This window comes from Anguilla rostrata, chromosome 1, assembly GCF_018555375.3.
Source record: "Anguilla rostrata isolate EN2019 chromosome 1, ASM1855537v3, whole genome shotgun sequence".
Lineage (NCBI taxonomy): Eukaryota > Metazoa > Chordata > Actinopteri > Anguilliformes > Anguillidae > Anguilla > Anguilla rostrata.
In genome coordinates, this window is record NC_057933.1 from 13,365,492 (window position 1) to 13,389,726 (window position 24,235).

Below are 24,235 nucleotides of genomic sequence, written 5' to 3' on the forward strand. Positions count from 1 at the left end.
CGTTTCCGCATCCCTCTGTGATTTACCGAGAGCTCAGAGATATGCCAAGGCGCTTTCATTTGTTTAAGGCAGGGCTTAGTGCATTAACTAGTCTGAAAAGCTTTACTCCCTCCTGCTTGGTTTGTCAGCCTTTGTTTTACTGGTCCTAAATCATTAATTTTTCTTTTCTCTTTCCCGGGCTGCTGTTTCTCCGTTTGTTTGTTTATTCGCGTTTGATTTCTGGAATTCTCCGATCGATCACCGATCGTTTCAAAACACTGTACCCACTCGCAAATCAGGGACATCCCACGAAGACGAAAACTGTCACGTAAGAACCAGCGCTTTGGCTGGATATGACAACAGAGACCCCCACAATCTGCGAAGCGCAAAGTGCAAAATGACACGGACACTGAGGAAAATCCCTTAGCGCCGACTTCAAACTGCACAAACGGTTCGCAAGTGATATTTATTACTCAACAAGCAAAGTCTATTCCAATCACTTTTTATTGACATCATAATACATTCTCCAGTGGGATAAATATCAGATCTGTGCTGAATCGACTGTACGCATCTCCATTTCATCTCTGTTGTATGGACACATTAAAATGCAATGGATGTCTTGGCATACTGACAATTGAAAGGTAGAGCAAGGGATACTACGTACAGATCCAACAATCAGAACATGAAAAAAGGTAACCAGCCACATACCCTCTGAAATGACAACATTTAAACTGAAACAGGCTAATTCATTTCTGTTTTCAATTCAAGTAAGAACTACTCCATGACAAAATATAAATATTGTAGCTCTGTAACATCTCAGTAACATAATCCACTGTAAAATATAATTTACTAAAATAACATACATCTAATAATCGATTTGAAATAATAATCTGCAATTATAATCAAACTCACTTCCAAGGTAATATGAAAAAAAAAACTATTCACAGAAACAACATAGGCTATCTTTAAGGATCACTGTTTTTGGCATTTACTTTTGAGAGCTAATGATTTTCTTTTGTTAAAACTTTAATTTATAAAACGGTTTGCACTGTTTTTCTGCTGAACCAAGTGTATTAAATACCAAACATGGCGTCAACCCAGTTCCCAGTTAAATCTGCATTGTGTCTAGACAAAAACAATGGCAATGACAAAAAAAAAAGAACTAAGTTACAGTAAAGTGAGATATATTCTGACGGATGCACATTTTGTAAAGTGAGATATATATATGGAAGGGCGCACATTTTGTTGAAGCGGCACATTAACAAAATATACAAATGTAAAAGCTGCAAAGTGCAGTTTCACACACAAAATACACATCTTTCAAGTTACCTAGCGTGAAGCTAATATAGTTCTAAACAAATATACTGGTGGCACAAAACACGCAGTGGGACCCTGAAAGAGACACAGAGGTACACACAAACAAACACACACACACATGCAAACAGACAGACAGACACAGACACACACACACACAGACAGACACAGACACACATACGCAGACAGACAAACAGACAAGACAGACAGACACACAAACACTCTTGGTCAAGTTAAAAATAATCAGCATTACCACCTTTCAACAGAAAGAAGCAATGCATTAGTACAGAACTGGGGGAGTGATTATACAGTACACACACATGCACATGCATGCACGCACATGCACACACACACACACACACACACACACAGACGTACACACGACGACACAGACAGACACACAGATGTGACCATGAGGCCAGTTCCCACAGCACAATGTCCCACCCGATGCATTAGTGTAAATGTGAGGGGGGAGACACAGCTGGGGGTGAGCCAGCCACTTTCAATTCTGCTGCTCGAGCTGAACCAAGCCTGAAAAAGAGCAGTGTTCCTCATCTTATGTTGTGCTATATTTTTTACTTTTAAAGACGCGTGCGCGTTGACCACGTGGTGGTTGAACCATCTGCTCCTTTCGTGATCCAGAAAACACTTTTATATGCCAGTTTTTTTTAAAGCTCGTTACTCTGCTAGTTCCTCCCCAATTTTAATAACCCTACTGTGTTTAAGGTAAACACTTGCCAGTGACTTTTCTCCACCTATTAACCCCATTTTCTCTAATAACCCTACTGCAGTGCAGGTACTTGCCAGTAACCAGGAACTTTTCTCCACCTTTGAACCTCCCTGACGGAGATAGAATAGAACTTCTCCTGGATCATTTCTGACATAAAATAGCTGGAGTTCATCATGGCTTATCCTCCCTTCCTTTTCTGCACTACAAACAATGGACACTAACAGTAATGCAAAATGAAAAAATAATAATATGGAATGCAAAGACTTCCCAAACCCAATTTGGAGTTTGAACTATTGACCAAATCTATATAATCAATCTGTCGTCACTGATATCATACACAGAGATCAATATCTCAAGGTTTTGTTTGGCACAGTCTCTGTTTCATACAACCCTCATGTACACTTCATCGCTACCAAGTGAACCGTTACAGCTTAATTTTACAATTTACGCAGTCAGGAGGAGGAGACGACCACAGCAAGGAAATGACACATGAACACAGGGTACGGGGTGAGGGTTGATACAGCCACATTCAGAGTCAGGTTACACCAGAAACTGCGTTTGTGTGTGTCTTTTCCCCTCTGGCATGTCTGGGAGATCTGACGGTTTGGTGGGGACGATAACACCGCATTACAGTGGAGATACAGAGGGTGGGCTTCCCCAGAGCCCTGACACAGGGCAGGGGGGCGAGGGCGGGGTTTCCCCGGGAGGAGGGGGGCGGGGCTAATCACGAGGAGCAGGCAGGGGGGCAGCGGTTCCCTGAGGGAAAGGCACGGGGCACGGGGAATACTGGTGAAAAGGTCAAGCGCCCTCAGGGGCCAGTAAACAGAATATGACAGGGGTGTGGGGGGGTGACAGGGCAGGGCTTCCTCCAGGGGCCCCTCTCTCCTCCAGGGGGCCCCCTCTTCCCCCGGGGGCCCGTCACAGGGCCCGGGGAATGATGGTGAAGGGCAGGATGGGGCTGCTGGCCTCCAGCTCCAGGGCGGTCAGGAAGCACTCGGTGGCGGCGTCGTCGTTGCCCTGGGCCTGCAGCACCTCCCCCAGGCTGTTCCACACGTCGTGGGCCGTGGAGTTGACCTGCACCGCGTCACGCAGGATCTTCTCCGCCAGGCTGTAGCGCTGCAGCTGGTGCAGGATCAGGCCCTAAGAGATACCCAACCAAAGAGGAGAGAGGGTCACAACAGGAAACAACTCCAACTCTGACACTGCAGTTCCTGCTCTGCAAGTCAGCACAAGAGCCTAACTAAAAAGCTAATTTGTTGCAACAAAATGCCTGATGATTTAATTCCTCAAGAAAAGGCAAATAAGCCAACCCTTGCCTTAATCAATACAAGAAAACACATTTTACACTTTGTCCAAAGACAGCTTCCTGTGTCTGTCCACAATCAGATGCATAGTGAAGGAGACAGCGAATCATAAAGTGTTTGTCTTCAGTGGGTGGACATGCATAATATGTCATGTGACAGCTCTGCTTGTTGCAGAGACAGAAAATGAAGTACAAACAGGAAATAAACTACTCAACTGACAGGTGTTTAAAAAACCGGGTTCTGGTTAGGGCAAACTGTGACTTCAAATGAATTACTAAAAACAATTCACTTAAAAGCAGTAACAATGACGATGCATTTGTCAGTCAACCACACCCCAAACTAGCTTAGAAAGCCAACAGTAAAGGAACGACCCCCTTACGAAATGAACATAATTCCACCTGTGACAGGAGAGAAGGAAGCGCCCGTGTTCTGGATGTTGATGATTCAGGCAGAAATGCCCCGCGATGTGAAATGATGTACTTAATTTCAGTGCTTAGCTCTGCTGTATCCCACTGCGGCACTAACACAGTATCCTTCCAAAAAACGATAAGGCTGTGCTCCACTGGCTCTTTCTTAGCTGGAGACAGCGCGTCTGGCTCCACAAAAGTTCCAGTAAATTCCGGATGGCAAAGCCTTGCCCCGCACTAAAGTTCGCCCTCAGTCGTGATGACGGCCCTGGCTGCTGCATTTCCATATTCTACTTTACAGCACTGATGATATAAATGACTAACGCCTGAACTCTACACATGCAGATCATCTGTTCATATAGGAGGAAATGAGCATGTGCTTCCAGCACAGCTTTGCCAGTGAACTCACTGCACTAACAGCTAGCTACATTTCACACATCAGAGATAAAACAACTGCTGATGATCTGCACTTTAACCAGCTGAATACGACCAGACCAAAGTGTGAAAAAAGAAAATGGTGTACTGGAAAAAAAATGGTTTATTGGTTCAAGAACTGGAAATGCAACTCTGAGGCTGTTGGTTTGATTATGAGGTGGATCGCTGCTGTTGTGCCCTTGAGCAAGGTACTTAACCTAATTGCTTCAGCAAATATCCAGTTGTGTGCATAGATCGTATGCAAAAAGAACGCCAGCTTGTATGTAGCTCCGGATGAGAACGCCAGCAAAATGCCTTTAAAAACTACACGAAAAAAGGTCACAAACATAATAACCAGATGTACGGGGCTGAATATTGCATGTAAATTCAAGGCCTTCATACATGTTACATAACAGCTTCATTAACACATTTAATGTGTTTCATGCATGACTTGCATTTAATATACAGCCTGACCCCGGACGGTATGAGGAAACAGCTGCAGACTTGCTAACAGATGCTACAAAGCTGAAGCATGCTTACCATTGCTGATACGGCAACATATAAGCCATACAGCAATTTGGCCAGCATGTCTTCTGGCCATACTGAGAACCCCATCTACACAAAGCAATAGCGTCGGTAAGCACACTGTCGACAATGACAGTAAACCAGGCAGGTGGAAATGCACATCTGAGAGGGAGTCTGAACCGTAGGTCATAGGGTAGCGGAACGACAGTTTAAAGTCCAGCTGACCTTTAGTCTCCTGGAAAAACAATACAAATAATCCCCCCCCTCCTCCCCCCCAGCCCGACCCCCCTGGTGTTTCACAGCCCGCCAGACTCCCTTCTTCAGCAGGCTGCATTGGAGGAGCTACCGGGCACGCTCCCCGTGGGCCGCTCTTAATTACACCCAGCTCAGGGTTTGCTGAAACACACTGCCCCCGAGGGACAGTGGGGGAAATTCACTGCAGATTGGTGGAGGCTGTGAAACAAAAGGGGGGGTTCCCCCGGGGACGGCGCGCAGGAAGAGTGACGGGGCGGCCGGGGGGGCCACATAATTAAAAGCGAGGCGCTGGCGGAACCGTGCAGGATTAACCCCGGCATTATCGCAAACTCGGTTTAACAGTGGCCGAGCGCGCGGGAGCGCGGCAGCGAGCCAGCTCCCCGAGAGCCTGCCCCTGTGGCGGGAGAGGGAACTGAAGCAGTTACAGCACCGTGCTCTCTCAGCGCAACACAGCCCTTCTCCACTCCTCCACAGGCACAGAAACGCAGGGTACACACGTTTAGACTACTTCACCCTTTCTCTTATGCCACTCGTTATAAGCCCTTCCTTATTTGTTGATTTGTTTTCATTGTCATGTCTCTCACTGTCCGTTTTGCTTTTATTTTTATATTTTTGCTTTTATGTTATTTTCATTGCCGTATTTGTGATACGTTAATGTTACGTTACTTGTCTGTTTTGCTTCTATTATTCACACGATCCCCTGCGCGTATAATTTATTCAGACTGATTAGGCTAATAATAGGCTCGCGAGATGCCAGGAGCTGGTCATGAATCGGGGTGAAACGTGTTGTTTGCCGGCTGAAGTGGTTCATCAGAGATGCACCGCGTGGTGTCAGCGTCTCGTGATTTACGCTTGTTATTCTGAGCACGAGCAGACTGCGATTGTTTTTTTTTACATTTCAGAAAGCACAGGAACCTCGTGGCGCGGTCGTCGCGTTCACGGAGGCCTGGTAACGGCCGACGGGACGGAGCGATCAGCGGACGCTTCCAGCGAGAGCGGTATCCCGCAGGACCACCGTAATGAACGAGACGCACGGAGACGACCGCGCCAGAGGAGAGACGCGATGATCTGAGGACGCGAGCGGCCGGACGGAAGTGGAGGAGTTAAGCCCGGGCGCCCGTTCGGTTCACTGACCGTCTGATCGGACACAGCCAGCGACGGAAGTGCGGCCGATGGAAAGAAACAATCCCTGGTAGTGCGGTGGGAGATTTAATGCACCCGGCAATTACGCTCTGTTCCGTACTTTATTAAAGCCCACGGAGCACGCCGGGGAGAAAACATCAAGTCCGATAACGCTCACGCTGGCGAGCGCGCCACATCCCGAGGTGGTGACACCCACTGTGGCTCCCGGACCGCGAGCTCGCGCGGTGACTCTGCAGCAGCTGACGGAGAGAGCGCGAGAGGCACGCTGGCAGCTTGCACAGCCCTCGTTTCCAGTCCTTCTAAAATCACACTGTGTGCTCTAGGCTTTCAGATACTGGGGAAGATTACTGTAAGAAGATATACATTCTGAGAATGTAGTGTGTCGTCTGCTCAAGGCTTTTTTCTCTCTGTTTCTCTCCATCACACCCACAGACACACGAGCACACAAACACACACACACACACACGCATATGCAAGGCGAGCACATACGCAGGGATGCACATATGCACACACTGACACGCACTGTGAAACAGACACATACATGCGCTCAGAGACACGTAAGCACAGGATCACAGCTTACAGCTGAGATCACAGCAGGTGCCATCAGTTCGCCCACGCTCCACATGCTCGCCTGGGCTCGTCCCAACGCCTAGCAACCACTGTCAGAGCGACGGTCGCCGCTCGGCGCGTCGGCGGTGCGTTCCGCGTCCTTGCAGGACCGCCGCGCGCGGATGCCATTAATGCCATTACATTGCAGGGTAAGCACCTGGTTCAAGGGTAGAACAGCAGAGCCCAACCTGGGAATCAAACCTGCGTCCTTTAAGTTACAAGACCAGTTCCTTACCCATTATACTACACTGCCGCCCCACCCAAACTGAAACAACGCTCATATGCGTCTGACTGCAGCCGCCGTGTCTCCTCACTAGCGGCCGTTTCGCACGCGTTCCCTCCCCCTCATCCCCACCCCTGCCTCCGCCCTGCGCCGGTTAGCGTAGCGTAGCACAGGCTCTGTGGAAGGGGGCTGGGTGAATCGGGAGCAGGAACAGGTTAGCCTTTCTCTGAGGTTAGAGGCGGCTCAGGAGGTAATGGCTTTCCTGTTCTTCCCCGAGATCAGCCCACTAAGCGCCGCGGCCGCTGGCCTCGCGGGATTCGCCCACCTGGGACCTCCTCTGATCTACGGCCTCTCTCCTCTGCTTTCTAACGCTCTAATGGGCTTGCCGGTGGCCCGGTCTCGGGTTTTCAGGCCTGGGCGGCGGAGATGGCGACGGTGGCGTGTGCGGCGGAAGGGGCTGGCGCTGCGGCGGGCGGGCTGAACCGCAGGACTCCGCCCGCTCTCCGTTTCTCCCGCTCCGCACTCCATTTAATGCGACGGGCGCAGACCCTGGGCGGGCCAATGGGACGGACCACACAGTTGGGCTTCATTGGGGGGGCGCGGCTAAGACCCAATGTATGGGTAGGGTGGCTATAGAATGAGGGCTATGGGAACAGCAGATAGAGCTGGTTCAACATGTAAAGTGATTGTGATAGTACATAATGTGTGTGCGTACGTGTGTATGCTTGTGTTTGTACTCGTATATGTGTGTTTGTGTATGTGTGTGATTGTGTGTGTGTGTGTGTGTGTGTAATCAGGCCATGCATCCGCCCTCTCGATCAGAGAAAAGGGTGATTATGTAAGCGTTTTAGCCCACAAAAGAACTCCACAGGGCACATGTGAAAAGGTTAGAGACAGTCAATAATTCATGGCTCTGTGTTTTCCAGGACTCCACTTTCCATAAAGAGAAAATGGGAACAGCAATATTACAGTTCAACATGAGCGTCCGTCCGAAGGCAGCGGGAGATATTGAATATAACATGACATGGAGGCAAACACAACCGCTATAAAAGGCATGTAGTGTTTATGTCCCAAATGCCACATACCTGCACATACAGCTCACAGTCAGGGGCCAGTGTCTTTCACTGTGGAGACTGTGCTATTGCTTGGACACTTGAAAGTGTTGGCTGGATAAGGTGGAAAATATAAATCACATTTGCGATTTATCCTGAGAACAGAGCAGCTTGCGCTCTTTGTCTCGCTCACACACACACACACACAAACACACGTACCTGTGTGTGTGTGTGTGAGAGACAGGGAGACAGAGAGTCAGTGTGTAGTTACAAGCACACAATGTGTTTTCTGAAACAAAGGCCCAATTTTTCGGTCCAGCAGCCCAAATGCTTTTACTTTAACGCCATAAATTTTTGAGGACTGCACCTCAGAACCTTCAGCCCAAGCATCCGAGCTGTGCCCCCGTGGCTTTGCCAAAGAGTGCAAAAGAGGACACGCTCGGCCAGTCGGGGGGAACTTTCCGGAAACCTGCTTCCTGACAAGGCAGAATAGTTGTGCAAAATGGACTATGACCGGGGAAGAGGCAGGTGGGAGGGGCCGGGAGGTGACAGAGGAAACCAGCAGCTCCTGTAAATCCCGCCTTAGAGATGGTCTCCAGGCGCTTTTCCCTGTTACTTAATCTGCTCCCACTAACGAGCAGCTCTACTAAGGGCGGGGCTCAGCGCTGTCACTCAAGCCGAGGCTCCGCCTGTGTTCAGCGGGGGGAAAGTGTGCGAAGGTTACTCACTGTCCTTCTGGGCTGTCGGTTTGATGCTGCATGGCCTGATATAGATAAGCTTCCAGTCCTGTAATTTATTCCAGTGTGGGACTGTGCAGGGACCCCTGCCACAACACTCACTCTGAGACAGTCCTCCCGAAATACACACTCAGATAATATGGTAAATGGTAAATGGACTGCATTTATATAGCGCTTTTATCCAAAGCGCTTTACAATTGATGCCTCTCATTCGCCAGAGCAGTTAGGGGTTAGGTGTCTTGCTCAAGGACACTTCGACATGCCCAGGGCGGGATTTGAACCGGCAACCCTCCGACTGCCAGACAATCGGTCTTACCTCCTGAGCTATGTCGCCCCGCAACATAGATAATAAATACACAGTAGCTCAGGCAACCAAAGCTTTCATAGAGAACAGTGAATCCTCCCCACAGTAGCAACATCATTACAGCCTTTCTATCCAATACAGACAGAAACCTTCTGTGTGAAGGCCCAGCACCCCTCAAACCGTGACGGGACGTATCTGTGGTGCCTAAAACAGTGTGAAACAGTGCACCTGGTAACCTCAGGCACACAGGTACCTGGGCTCTGCTGTCTCCAGCACACAGCCGCTGGCCTTCGATCAACAGCACAGGCCATCAGGAGCCAAGCAGGAGCTGTCTATGGGGATACAGAGAGGATGGGTGTGTGTGTGTGTGTGTGTGTGTGTGTGTGAGTGAGAGAATTTGTGTGTGTATGCGTATGTGTGTGTGTGTGTGCGCATATGTGTAAGCTTGTGTATGTGTGCGTATGTGTACGTGTGAGTGAGTGTGTGTGTGTGTGTGAGAGAGTCTGTGCGTATGTGTATGTGCGTATGTCGGTGTGTGAGAGAGAGCGTGTGCGTGTGTGTGCATATGCGTGTGTATGTGGGGGGGTGGCGAGGGGGCTGACAGGCTTCAGCAGTCATTACATCCTCTCCCACTGCAGCTTGCAGAGAATGAGCAATCACACAGAGACAAAAGGAGGCCCGCGCTGGCCCGCTTGACACCTCTCACACATTTCATCTGATGGAGTCAGCCGCGACTGCGCGAGGGGGAGCCGGAATGGCACCTCATGAATGTTTTATTAGGAACACACTTCACAGCAGCTGGGAGGCAGCCTTTCTTCCCCTCACACACTCGCGCGCTCGCTCTCCGGTTTCTCCGAGAGGAGAATAACTCGCTCGCATTTTCTGGTCTATCAGCAAGAGGAGCTAATGAATAATTAAGCGCCCCTTAATTGCGTATCAGGGTTTACGCTCTAAAAACTGTCGATGATACAGTGTGTACTGGAGCAAAATCTTTGGCCTCACCATGATAGCAGCTGCAGCCTGGACCTTACATTCAGTCACTCGCAAACACACACACACACACACACACACACACACACACACACATGCAGGTGCACACACACACACACACACACAGGCACAGGCACACACACATGCAGGTGCACACACACACACACACAGGCACAGACACACACACAAACTCTCACACACGCACAGGCACAGACACACACACACAAACTCACACACACAGGCACACACACACACACACACAGGCACAGGACACACACATGCAGGCACACACACACACACACACACACACACACACACACACACACACACACACACACACACACACACAGGCACAGGCACACACATGCAGGTGCACACACACACACACACACACACACACACGAAGAAGGAAAACAGACACACATACACATGAAAGTGCAGCTTCACGTATAAAGCCAGGGCTTAGACCTTCCGAACCTAATGCAAATGGAATGTTATCTGCATAGAAGCCAGCATATGGGATGTTTCAGTGTCAATAAGAATAGTGGCTCTGCGTAGAGAGCAGTAATCCAGTTTGAGAGTAATGGACCCGAGCCCATGGACACAGCATTTGTGAACGCACGCAGGCAGCTGTTCTCACAGGGAGCGTCTTGTACAGAAATGACGGAGGGTCCATTTTTTGTCTCCCATTTATACCGAAGGCACAGAAGCCGGGGCCTCAGGGAGCGCATGGTCTCGGAGAATAAACTGAACCGGTCTTAACTGTCTGTAGTCATAGCCGCTACCCCAGGAGCAAAGCCCAACAGACGTAAATACAGGCCCTCTCTTTGCCTGCCAATGCGGAAAAGGTCATGGGAGAAAGCCGCGTGATGTCACCGACTCAAATAACATGTCAGCAGCAATACGCGAAGCGTACGCACACGCTGCCTGCGCGTCCCGCCTTCAAACGGTGAGCGTTCTTCTGCAATAGAAATAAGCGGGTCCTGCTCTTCCCCCTCACATACAATGTATGTCATACGCACAGAGCCCAACAAAGCCTCCGCCATGCCCCCCCGGCGCAAGAATTCCCCGCGTATAGCAATCCCAGCATGCACTTGGCTTTGATACCCCTTCCCACAACACTTCAGCACCCCTTCAAAGTGAATAGCTGAGGCTCGCGCTGTTCTTTGAAATGCATAAGCCTATGTATTTTTCAGAGCCTCTCCGACAGCGTTTGGCTAGCTGAGAGAGAGCGCGTTTTTTCGCTCGGCTGATCCGACGTGACAAACACCGCAGCCTCAGAGCGGCCTGCCCCAGGACCCGGGGTCCTTCAGCAAGAAAGAAATTATCGACAAGTGCTTTCACAGAGGCTGAATCACTCCCTCTCCCGCTCTCACGGGCGGCGGTTTCAGAGACCCTCGTAATCTCTGAAACACGCGCGAAAACCCTGCCAGGGCTGGTGAGCTGGCGGAGCTGCGGTCTTAAGAACCCTGTTCACGCCAACGCTAACCCGCGTGTTGAGGGACAGAGACGGCGGCTGCCACAGTGCTGTAGTGTGCGTGTGTCACGGGTCCTTTCACCTTCGACCCTGATATCCGGGCGCACATTTGGCCAGTTGACTCAGCACATCGCCGAGAGCGGCTTCCGGAAACTTCTCTGGGTTTGAGGTTTTGACAGAGGCCAACAATTTAGCCCAGGGGTGAAAAACTCCAGTCCTGGAGGGTCACAGTGCCTGCAGGTATTTGAGCTTTCCTTTCAATCAGCAGCCAACTAAGGCCTTGAGAACAAGGTGTGTGGGCCAATCACAGACGTAAATGAATCACTTGTGAAACACCAAAAACCAGCAGGCGCTGCGGTCCTCCAGGACTGGAGTCTGGCACCCCTGATCCAGCCAGAGAGGGACCAATGAAATGGGACATCATAAAATGAATTCATCGGGGGGAGTCCTGATGCAAATAACAGAACCTCCAGATGATTAAATAAAGTCCAGTCCAGGAGCCTGGAGAATGTTTCTCTGCCAATCAGACCAGCACCAGAGCACCCTACTCACAGAGATACCGCAGACAAGGGGCATCTTTCATGAGCCGGGATCCAACGGCTCGCTTCTAACAGTAACCCTGTGGAGCCAATAAGCAGAGCATTTCCAGCAAGGCCACAAACAGGCCTTCAGAGATGGGAAACACGGAGATATCCTTTCCACGCGACAAAGCAGCGCGCTGGAACGTCACGTCTGTTTAAAGTCCCGGAATACCCTCCCTGGGAAACTCGTGTTCCCAGTGGGACATCAGACCCCAGCAAAACAGAGCAACTGCGGAACTCCGTCAGAGGGTGAAAGCTATGTTACAAATTTAGCCTAGTTGCTGCAAATACCGGCACACTTACTATCTTAGAACACAAACGGGATCTTCCCCAGGAATAAGACTCATTTCGTACCCAACCGAAAACCCCATCTACTTTTAGCATGGGCTGCCTACAACAGTCCAAGTCAAGATAAACAAGGCAAATGATTAACTGGAATCATTATGTAAATTACAGTGGCCATTCAAACTTTTTTGTAGGTACAACCCTGAAGTTATAGACCACTGATAAAAGAACCATAATAAAAAGATATCATTAGTCATGTATATAGTCATGACATATTTTCTACAGTATCAGTGGACCGAATGACGTGTCATCTAACTGTTCACGAAAGAGTCCAAGGGTAGCAGATCTTGTTCAGGTTTCACTTTCTGCCAAAAGCGCCTGACTTCCCTCCATTGTATTCTTTAGCAGCAGTGAAAGAACACCACTCTTTGTCTAATTTTGTTCGCTTTTGACCAATGGGAAGTAGGACTATTTCCGCTTAGGGCTCATCTTTTGACATTGGTGATAATAGAGGCATAATTGCTTAAGCTTCAAGGCATAACTCTTTTGATAATGTCTCTAACTTTTCTGACCCCTTTCGTTAGACCAGACACTCCATAAGTGATCTTTGTACCTTCAAGGTATTACCATATGAATTTTGTAAGCATTTGCAGATTAATTGCCTTAAAGTCAAGTCAAATGTCCTAACAATGTACAATTATATCCAGCATACAATGTCAAACACGAAGTACAACTATATTCTCACAAATCAAATCAGCCTACAGATAAAATATGTACTCATCCATGCCAGTCAAATATACAGATCATTAGAGAACATAGCGGTAAACTGAGTTAAATTCGGTTTCAGCCTGTTGCATTATTTGTTTCAGGAATTGAATTGCTCATACAAAAAAAGCTTAAATTTCCCTGGTAGCGATGGCGTAACTGTGACACTAATAGACATTTATATATTTTGCTTCTCTGTTTACCGTGCGTATGAAAGGAGCGTCTTCCCAGGGGAGACGGGAATACGGCTTTTACAATTCCGATTATTCATCACAGGGGGAGGAGGAAACCACCTCTCGTCTCTCACACGGTCCCATATGCGACTATCCAGCTATCAATCTAGCGCCACTGGCTCAGAGAGCTCGGCATTAACAACAACCAGACCACCAAGCCACAAAATGATCTACAAGAGCTTCTTCTCTTATCGTGCCTTTTCTCTTTTATTCTTCTGGCAAAGTGCTTTGACTTCACTGCTGGAAAGCATTATATCGATAATATTATATTATATATCGTTTAATATTATTTTTCAAATTTACATTTAATAAGAAAAAATCCTCCCATGCTGACTGGACAGTATTAAGAGTCGCCTTTGCTCGATCGTTGCTGTGAAAGAAGCGTGTTCTAGCGAAGAGAGAACTGGAGACTGAGGGCTGTGCTTAGTAATTGCAGCTCTGTCTAATCAGAAGCGATCCCTCAACAAAGACAGAAGAAAGCCTCCGAGCTAATTAGGCGTCCCGCTCGTTTGGAAAATCTCTGTTTACTTTTGAGACAGTGAATTAGATGCACACATTAAGAGCGTGGAGGACTGATATTAGTGCCCGTGCTCTCTGGGCCTCTGAACGGCCTAATGCTGACATCTCCTCCTGGTTTCTCTCCTATGCTCATGACGGGTCATCAGCATCGTCATCACGGCCTGGTCATCCTTCGCTGCTCGTCCTTAGGCGAGCGGACATGAGCGAACAAACCCGCCATAGATACGTCATACGCACCCCCAGCTCCCAAGCCAGGCTGATCTTCACACATTTCCATGAGGAACATAAACACAAGACGTTACCACAGGAGAGACTCAAGCTGATCATCTGCCCATTCACAGTCGAGTAGACATGAGCAAACAAACCTGCCTTAAAAACATCATATGTACACCAGGCTCCCAACCCTGGTAGATCTTCTCAGAATTCCACGAGGCTGGGTTTCCAAATCGCACACTGTGTTATTACACACGACGTACAGGAAGCTGAGCTTCTTAAGGGCTGAGAGAGCCAGCGGGCACACTCACCAGTCTCTGCATGGTCTTGACGTGGGTGGGGCTGATGGAGAGGGCCTCCTCGTACCAGCGCTTGGCCTCGTCCATGTTGCCCCGCAGCTCGGCCACCTGGCCCTTCATGAAGAGCACGTTGTGGGACATGGGGAAGAGGTTGGCAGCCTCCTGCGTGCAGGCCGCCGCCTCCGTGGGCTTCCCCATGCCCATGTACACTTCCGCTGCGGAGACAAAGAGCGGGTCAGCGGGACCCGGGCACGGCTCCGGCTCCCACCGCGCCGCGTGGGCGGGGCCAGCCCGCGCCACTCAAAGCCTGAGTGACCATCTTCACAAAGGGCCTGATTAGTGCACACTCGGCATTCATATCCCTGTCTCTGGAGTTAACACAAAAAAATGACCGTTTCTCCCCTCCATCTTTGCATTACTCTGCCCATTAACCTCCATAAAAAGATTCAGATATTCTGTGTCTCCGTTCTTCGCTCGTATAAGAATAAAACTGCAGTGGCACTGGAGGGAAGTGTCACGAGGGCAGTAAAGAAAAGCATCATTGGCGGGGTGTGAAATGACGTGGGAGGAAAAGAACCCTCAAAGAGCAGCTGGTGTTCAAAACGAAAAAAAAACGGTGTGTCAACGGTTTCAACCGAAAAGGAAAGATATGCATACGGTTGATTTAAGGACTTCATTTCGTCACCCGCTCGGCTGAAAACACGGCTGAAACCGGTGTCGGGTACGGTACTGAACGCGTAGAAGGAAGCGCTTACATAAACTGTTTACTGTACAATAAAGAGCCCGTTCTTCTTAAATACCGGTGACAGACTGCGCACAGAGATGGTTGCTGGGTAACCCCGCTCGCCTCGGTGCGCCAGGTCGGCGGCGGCGGCTCTTTGAGGCTCGCACGGGCGGTGACCCCGCGCCTCTCCTCGTGTTTTATTGGCCAGAGTATCTATGCAATGCGGCGATAAGAACGTTGGCTCAATAAAGCTGTCGGCACACGGGCGGCTAAGCAGCCTATCGGAGGGATCCCTGCGAAATAAACTGACACGGGGACGGAGGCTCTGCTAATGCGCACGAACCTCCGCTGAAGGACATATTGATCCCTTTAAAAGCAATCCGCTGGCTAGCTCAGCACTGGGGATTCAAGGTTTCCACCCCCACAGCCATCAGCCCCCCGACCCTCCCACCCCACTCTTACGGAAATGTACGTCTCAACATATTGTAAATATGCAGTTTTTTGAAAATATAATGATTTTCCCAGCCCAGCCCAGCATATTGTGACAATGATTTGTACATTTGCCAATATTCAGTATTGCACCACTGCAAAAACCAAAAAATAATCAATCTTAACAAGTATATTGGTATTATATTTAGACCTAAAATCTTACTTCTATTAGTTCTTTTTTGCAAAATAAGACATAACTACTGCCAATTAGGTGAGACAGTTGACTCATTTCAAGAGTTTCCAATGGGGCAAATTTCACTTGCCAAGCAAACAGTAACTTAAAACAAGCTAATATTTTCTACTTGAGAGAAAAAAAGATTTTAACTCAAGACAAAAACACTTGTTAAAACAGATTCCTTTTGGAGTGACTGTGTTGACAATATCTTTATATATTACTTCAATATATTGCAGTATATATTCCGTTCCTGTAAGGGCATAATTTCTTGTGGGCGTCTGGGACGCCTGGTTACCTGCATGGAGCCAGATCTGGGCGAGGGTCATCCAGGGGTGCAGGGGGCCCTGTTTCGGAGCGCTGCTCTGCAGGGAGGAGGCCACCTCAGAGAGGGCCTGCTCCACCCGAGAGGCGGCCATGGAGGTGGCGTGGACGGAACCTGGGCGGGACGGAAGCGGGTCAAACAGGTGGAGCGGTCAATAGCCTCATGGTGGAGGAGGTAGGACAGAAAACGTGGTCTGAAGTTAGAAGAACTCATTCTCCATCAGGAAAGCTCTGAGGACCTGGTCTCCGCAAAGGAACGCTCTAAACTTCTTACTGCAGTTCCACAATGCCATTTAATTACAGCAGCAATGCCCTCTTTTGGGTAAAAGAGGGCTTTGGTTTTTTTAATCTGAGACTTCAAATGAGCTTTAGATAAAGGGAAAATTCTTTATCTTCAAATACTATCAAGAGTAGCTTCTGGGTGCCAGAGAAAGACTGTGATGAATTTGGGGGGTGGGGGGGGGGAAAGGAAGCATCCAAGCTGTATTTCTGAAGATCTTTTGATAAAGTCACACGCGGGAGATTTACTCGCATTTAAGCTGAAATCTGAAAGGAGGATTTAGGCGAATGGGAATGCGGCTCAGTTTGTGGGGTCGCTATCTGCATGTCAAAGTTGCGGAAATCCAGCTCAGCACAGACCCAATTAAAACTTGCATCTGATCTGACGAGCACCCACTCCATCCTCTACTCTGGTAAACGCTCTGGATTCACCTCCTGTCCTGGGAGGAATGAGTTAACTGTCCTTCAGAAGCACATCGAGCACCCCAATGCCAACCCAATACCCTTCAATTCCATAATCTTCCATTTCTTTAAATGTAATTAGAACTCCCTTTTCCTAAAAAAACTTAAGTACTAATTATGAATAATAATCAAAATTTAAAAAAAATTTGATGGAGTATGTAAAGGCAACACTTCCCCTCCACTGATTGGTTTTCTTTTCCAGCAAAGGCCCCATTATTAACCAACATCGTAGTTTACAGCCCTTTTGTAACATGTTCTGAACTGAACATTCTAATGCTGATGTAACAATTGCTGCTGGTAACTGAAAACAATGGAGTCCTAGAACACTGACTTAGAATTTAGAAAAAGCATTGCAAAAAAAAAAAAAAAAAAAACCTACTCTTCAAAGAGTTAAATTTCACCGCTTGTGTTCTTTATGGTCTCATATGGTCCGGGTTTCTTCTTCACCTGAAGCTTCATCTTTTTTCTGAGTATGGAATATGGAGCATATCTATGAAACCCGTCCTGCTGTCCTACACAGCAAAGCTTTACTGAAGCCCTAGAATCAGGAATATCAAGGGCAACACAAAGCGCAAGTATGTTTGGGAAGTACTACGTTATATATGGTACTGATGCTGAGGACAGAATACAGACATGCTAGAAGGCCAATTGGGGAACCGATTCACTATTGGTATTTTCCTGTGTGTTTCCCTAGCTAGTTAGTCATATGTCTTCTGCCAAAGCACAATAAGGGGCCAAATGCATTGAAAACAAACCAGTGTGAGCTCGGTGCCTCTCCAGAGCTAAAAATGTGTTTCTAACAAACCAATCAATTACCAGAGGAAATCAATACATTTCAGCAGGCAAAACAAAGCTACAAACCAATAAATGTGAGAGAAACCAACAGACAACTCTGATAAAATGGCGACCTGGTGGTTCCAATGGAACCTGAATCGTCAGTCCCCAGTGCTGATAATTAAATATCAAAACAAAAAAAAGCCAAACACTAACAAACAAACCAACAAGCACCCCAAACTTCTACCATGCACAATGATGCAAGGGATTGACTGTGTGAGGGTGAACATGACCAGCACATGCACAGGCGTGAAGCTTCACTACAGCACACAAAAAAGCACACTGATGCTTCATCAAAGAAACAGTATTCATTCGTCTGGGCCGGTCTGCGTCGTAAAAAGCGCACTGATGCTTTATTAAAGAAATGCTATTCATTCAGCTGGGATAGTCTGCATCATAAAAAAGCACACTGACTCTTTATCAAAGGAACAGTATTTACTCAGCTGGGCCAATCTCAATCCTCATTGCTGCAAAAGAATTTCCCTAGCACTTCCCTATCTAACCGATGACCACTCCTTTGTTCCCTGCGAGCAGATCCTGTGTGAATGTTAATGAATACACCGATTAAAAATAAATGACGCTGGCTGTCGGTAGTACGTACCAAAGGGGCTAAAAATAGGCCAGGGACACGGCAGGAACTTACCTCCCCGATATCATCAATTGTTACTGATGGACAGAGCCTGACGGACGGCCCAAAAACCACACCAAACCCAAATTTGCTTGGCAGGACAAGTCCACTAATGCGTGCTGAGCTCAATGTACTGCTAAATGAAAAGGGGGGGAGGGAGAGAAGAAAAAAACTCTCCTTCCTAATTAGATTTCAGATCCTAAATGATAAAGCGCTGTGTACGGCCTAGAGAAATGATACTGCCTCTTCAATTATTAAAACACTGTAGCTGGTCGAGTGCATTCAGTTCTCATTATACACTAGGAAAGGCCTCGGGACAAAAAACACAAACAAAAACAGGAGAGAGGTGAGGCGGCAGCGGCAGCCCTGGTTCAGCGCACTGCGGTAGGCTACATCTACAGAGACCAGTAGCGTTCACATTCGGTGGCGGGAGAGGAGACCATGTGATTTCGGGAGTTTCCAGCGACTGGGCAAAAGGAAAGGCTTTTAGGGCCTCCAAGTAAAGCGCTACTTACAAACTGAAAAAATGGAGTAAAAACCATGAAAGTAAGCATCTGGAGGGTTGCCTTCAAAAGGACAAATTAAAACAAATTAAGAAGGAAAGAAAAGAATCACTGAATTTTTTATTTTTTTTTAAAAGAACAGAAAGTGAAAAGAAAGACAGCAAGCAAAAAACAAAGTAATTATTTCAGGTTTTCTTTTCTGACCAATTACTACAGCTAGTGGGACCCTTTCCCTCATATTACTCACCTCCCATGAACCCAGTGCACACAGTAATCAACTGAACACAATGAACATGCAAGAGTCTCACTTCTGCTAAAAGACCTGTCACCCTCTCCCCTGGAGAGAGACCCTAGATTGTATGAACCCCACATCTACAGGGGAGCTGCAGATGGAGAGAGAGGGGTCCTATGGGGAAAACGCCATGGCTGGACTGAGAAAACAGGGACACCGTATCACACAGGGAGATGAACGCATAAGAGGGGAGGGGGGGCAGGGCTGTGAGACATTTGACCAGTTGGGGATGAGGTTCTCTCTCTGTGGGTGGAGAGGTTAGACCACAGGAAGTGAGCAAGGTTTGCACACAGGAACAATGACCAGGCACACTGTATACACACACGCACATGCACACACAAACAGATGAACACACACACACACACACACACACACACGTACGCAGACGCACATGCACGCATGTAAACACACACAATTCACAGATGCCAAAAAAGAGGGTTCAGAGCAGGATTTTAGACAATCAGTACAGCGAGTGATCAATATCCCTGAATGGTCTCATTAACTGACAAACCTGCCTGTGTGGGGAGTCAGGGGGTGGAGCTCAAAAATAGTTTAAATATAACTAATTCCAGGGTAATGTGAAGGGACAGTGTGTTCTTTGTTGGGCGTTCTCGCAAGGCGAAGGACGGGGCCCAGGCCCATCTGAAGCAGCTTTGCCCATCTTTCACATTTTAATTTCCTTTCTGCACTTGCACAAGTCGGCCAGTGGAGCAGATCAGGGGCTTATCGTCACCTCCCTTCCAGCATCGCTCACTGGGTGGCATTTTGACAGAATCCCATTAGGGGACGGGACGCCCTGCTGCGAAATGAGGTTCTGCCATCGCCGCGCGGTCCCTACCCGAAGCAGGCCACGATGCAGAGCACTGCACACACAGGACTCCACTCTCACACATTAAGCGCTACGAAACCGAGGGCACAGTGCCGGCCCTCCAACAGCACCCCGAGAGGCACGTGGCTTTAAATACCCCTCAATGGACGGACTGGGCTAGAACACATCCATGAGGGCACAACTGATGGCTGTAATAGTATTTCTGGTTGCACTATGGTTGTACCCGTCACACTTCTGACAAAATGCGTCTCTGCTATCAGACAAGTTAATGGAAAACCTACAGAACATTATCTCATGCAAACTAGTCTTAGTGGCTACGTATGCGTATGTTCTACAGCAGATGGTTAATGAGATTTGTTCTTTGAGAAGTGAGTATTATACCATAAGGAAGGGGTTTTCTACAGCGAATCTAAGGTGCATTTATTCCTTAAAGTGGTGAGCTTAACACCAGAGAGATAAGTTTAACACAGGGAGTTTAGCACAAGGTTGGTGAGTCTCTGGATCAAGCGAGGCGTTTAACAACAGAGTCTCTCTCAAGCAGTGAGTGCAAAACCACAGCAGGGCTCAGAGCAGAGGGGCGTGGCTGCGATTCAGCACAGCGGAGGAGGAGGAGGATTACTGCTGGAGGAGGGTCGCCGACGAGGGGCGTGGTCACAGAAAGCGTGGCCGCCGGGCTTCGGGGCGGGGTCGGGCTTGGGAGGGGGAGGAGATTGGAGAGAAGGGGCGAAAAAGTGTGGGGAATGCTCGGACCCAGAGAGGGAGGAGGAGGAGCCCGAGGCTAGAAACAGAAAGGAAAACAGTGACACTGGCAGAGGGAAGACGGAAAAACGAAAAAACAGAAAAAGACAACAAATGAAAATCTTAAAAAAGAAGAGAGAGGGTGGGGGAAATACTTCTAACCACACATAGGGAAGAAAAGGAAAACACAAGATGAAAAATAATAAACATGTGAGGACTGGTGCCTGGGACGCTTGCATTGCCACACGAATATTCAGATGCGTGGGGAGTGCTGGTGACCAGTTCTGGTGGGATTGGGGGGGGTGATTGTAGAAGCTCAGAGCTAATATTGTTATTTTGACAGGCTAGGGTCCTCTAGACTTGATGCTCCTAAGTTGTGGGGCTGGGCAGTAGCAGATGTAAGTGTGTATAAAATGGAGACTTCGGAACAACAGAGAGTATATGCTGGGGTATGTACTGTTCCAATGAGCCACAGCAAAAAATGGGGAGATTTAACACAAGTGACAATAGCAATAACAATACTTGAAAATGCTGACAATGTACAGTAAAACACAAAGTGAGAGGAATTTAAGTAACTTCTCTACAGACTGGGGAACCACTACTCCAACACTAAAACACAAGAAAGCACACTAAACAATGTGCTCTGCACTCCTTGCTCCAGAAAACAAGTTTCTCTGCGCCTGTCCTAATGAAATCATGGTAACCGAGGATACGGAAGCCTTGGCTAGCATCCAGCCCAGTAATGGAAATAATAACGCGGGAAGCCCCCGCGTGTAATTTACGACCCCGGCTGCCAGGAAGCACGCTCGCCCCTTTGTTAACACGCCCCAAGTTTGTTCATTTCACTCTGATTCATTTTTTTCTCTTTCAATTGAATGTAGGCGACTAATGCAGTCGCCACTGCCTCAGCCCGTCTGGAGACTGACGGGAAACGACGGGACTGGCAGGCATTCATTTTCCGGAATGTTCCTTAGCCTTAGCCAGGTGGGCACATGATTTTCAGTTTGTCCCAGCAGAGGAGCCGATGTGGAAGCCCCTGGCGTGGTGCCACGCTGCTGAAGTGGGGGGTGGGGGGGGTGAGTGACGGGCAGTGTCCCGTTATTTCCAGTACTGTGCCGGAAAGGGCCGTTTATCCCAGAGTATGGGAAGGCTAACGGTAGCGGCGGCTCCTCCTTAACCTTGCCTCGTGGGTGCGTCTAGCTGTGAGCCTCTCTCTCTCTCTGGTTCTCTCTCTCTCTCTCGCTCTCTGGTTCTCTCTCTCTCTCTCCCTCTCTCTTTCTCTCTCTCTCTCTCTCTCTCTCTCTCTCTGCCTTAGCGTGGGAGGACGGTAACGAGGTGCGGCCCACCTGTTTCTGGGTCACTGAAGTCTGGGAGCGTCATGGTGTTCAGCTGCCTCCTGTCCGCGATGGCTCTGTCCAGCAAGCTGCTTCCTCGCCCGGAATCGCTGCAGACGCAAACACAAACAGGCGCGCGCACACCGGCGATGAGACGCACTCGTCCCGGCCCAATGAAACCCTCCCGACCCTGAGCGACACCACAGCCCGCCGGGGCTGCTGGCCAGTCAGCGCTGGCACCGTCTGGACTGAGGGGCCCATACATGCATTGGAACAGTGGTACTCCTGGGGACCCCCTGGGTATGCTGCTTTTCATTCCAACCACATTTGCAATCCCAGAATGTTAACAAGCGGGTCATTTTTCTTTAAATAGGAGCTTTTCATGTTTAGAGGGATTATTTACCCTCTTAAGCCACATTCAAAATACCTTCAGTAAATACAATCCTGTGTCATCGCCATTAAACGCATAAATAGTCATTTACTGTTGGCTGTAAATACTGTTGTCACATATGCAAACCAACTGCTATATTGCTCAAAATATGTAGTTGTTTGCAATATAGCACAATAAGCACAATCTGAACATGAACTTCAGGTTACTTCTTCATGGCATGCATAGCCTCATGATTGAGGTTGAATACCACTGCAATAGAATGATGCCTTAACTGGATGAGCCACCCAGCAGCTCCATGTCTTGAATCCTTAACAAATACTTCACTGTGTGGACTATGGGAACTCTACAGTCGACTGCTGCTACTGGTGAACGGGGTGGAGTTAAAATCTTGGGTATCTGTGAACAAGCTACATAAAAAAGTTCAACACTTTCAGAAGAAAAAGTGGAAGGATTTCCTTCGGGCTAAGGAAGAAATTATTTCATTTTAGGGCTGGTGTGACAACATTTAGAGGGGAGAGCATGAGTTATGCCCTCTGTCGAGTGTCATTCTCGTTTGATGATGTAATACGGAGAAACATCACCGTCTGCATTAACAGAGGTTACAGCAAACTGAACACATCGCACTTATAAAAAAGTAAAATTGCCGCAGGAGGTGAAGGATCTCCAAGCCCTTATAACGGAGAATGGAGGAAGACATTTTGCCTTCCAAAGACGCGTGTTCTGCTCTTCATCTGTCCTCGTCTTACATTCATGCCTCATTAAATGCCTTACGTTCACACTTTGCTCTGGCTGAATTCTAACCAGAATCCAGGTCCAGATCCCTGACGGGGCAGTGCTGTTGTGCCCTTGCAAAAGGTACTTAACCTGAATCTCTCCAGTAAAATACTTTCTCAAGTAATGCCTAAAAGGGTCGTGAAAAATGCAAGCCATGCACGTCTCTTAAGCAAAGCAAATAAATAATGTAAAATAATAAATAATGTGGTTAAAGTGCTTACACGAGAAACCACACTGAATTTGGTCGGATATTTATAAATCCGTCATGTAAGCCATTGGATGTTTTGCAATGCGAAAACACTTTTTGCTACAAAAAAACTGGATATAGAAATAAATTACAGCTGTTTACATACACATATCAACTGAGAATACTGAAAACTGAGAATTGCTCAGAAACATAAATAGTTTACTTAAAAACTAATTTAAAAAACCCACATAATAAATAATTATTAGCATGGCAAAATCATCTAAAAAAAGAGATAGACAAAAGAACCGATAAGAATGACAACCCTCACCAGCTTGCACACATTTCTGAAAGTACACCAAATGAAGAGGTTAGGAACGCTCCACGGTGAACATTCCTAATAGGGAACGGGGTCCTTCGGAAAGCACGGCACAGAAGGGTTCTGCTCATGATGAGCCTTTAATGGCAGCGCTGTCTTGTTCTGTGGTGTTCAGGACGACCCGTTTCCATACGCTCGTGTGACTGGCTCCAGTTGGCCAGAGCTCCCCATGCGTCTCTCCTGTGGTGCAGGACAGCTCTGTGGGGGAGGCCTACGCCAGCACAGCTGCCAGCATCGGCCCCTTGCCGCTCTGTCTCTGCTCAGGCAAAGCAGCAGGCCCCTCGGTCCCAAAGGCCTTCGACAGCCCCACGGACCAACAAAGGCCGGGCTGCTAGCGCTTTAATGAGACTGCAGCACCCTTAAAACTTTTAAAATAATGACAGTATCAGCGCACAAAAAATTCAGCTAAATGACAAAATTGAGCAAGGGGGACAGGAACAAAATAGCTATTACTTATATATTACTGCAGCCACCAACCCTTCAAGGTGTAAGATCGCAAATATGTGATTAGAATGATCTTAAGTGAACATCCTAATGCTGA

General features: G+C 48.0%; 1 protein-coding gene across 3 annotated transcripts in view; it reads right to left on the minus strand.

The window, feature by feature from the left end:
* Positions 1 to 465: 465 nt before the first annotated feature.
* Positions 466 to 24,235, minus strand: part of ttc7b (tetratricopeptide repeat domain 7B) — a 55,332-nt gene continuing 31,562 nt past the window's right edge. Inside the window, exons 17-22 of one of the 3 annotated variants that reach the window (XM_064323210.1) lie at positions 21,979 to 22,076; positions 20,514 to 20,672; positions 18,786 to 18,836; positions 16,042 to 16,182; positions 14,371 to 14,573; positions 466 to 3,163 (exon numbers count right to left, since the gene is read on the minus strand). In XM_064323210.1, the coding sequence (XP_064179280.1) occupies positions 2,942 to 3,163; positions 14,371 to 14,573; positions 16,042 to 16,182; positions 18,786 to 18,836; positions 20,514 to 20,672; positions 21,979 to 22,076 (874 nt within the window). In that variant the 3' untranslated portion in view covers positions 466 to 2,941. The remainder of the gene's footprint in view (positions 3,164 to 14,370; positions 14,574 to 16,041; positions 16,183 to 18,785; positions 18,837 to 20,513; positions 20,673 to 21,978; positions 22,077 to 24,235) is intronic. The other 2 variants (XM_064323193.1, XM_064323201.1) reach the window with 2 other exon arrangements.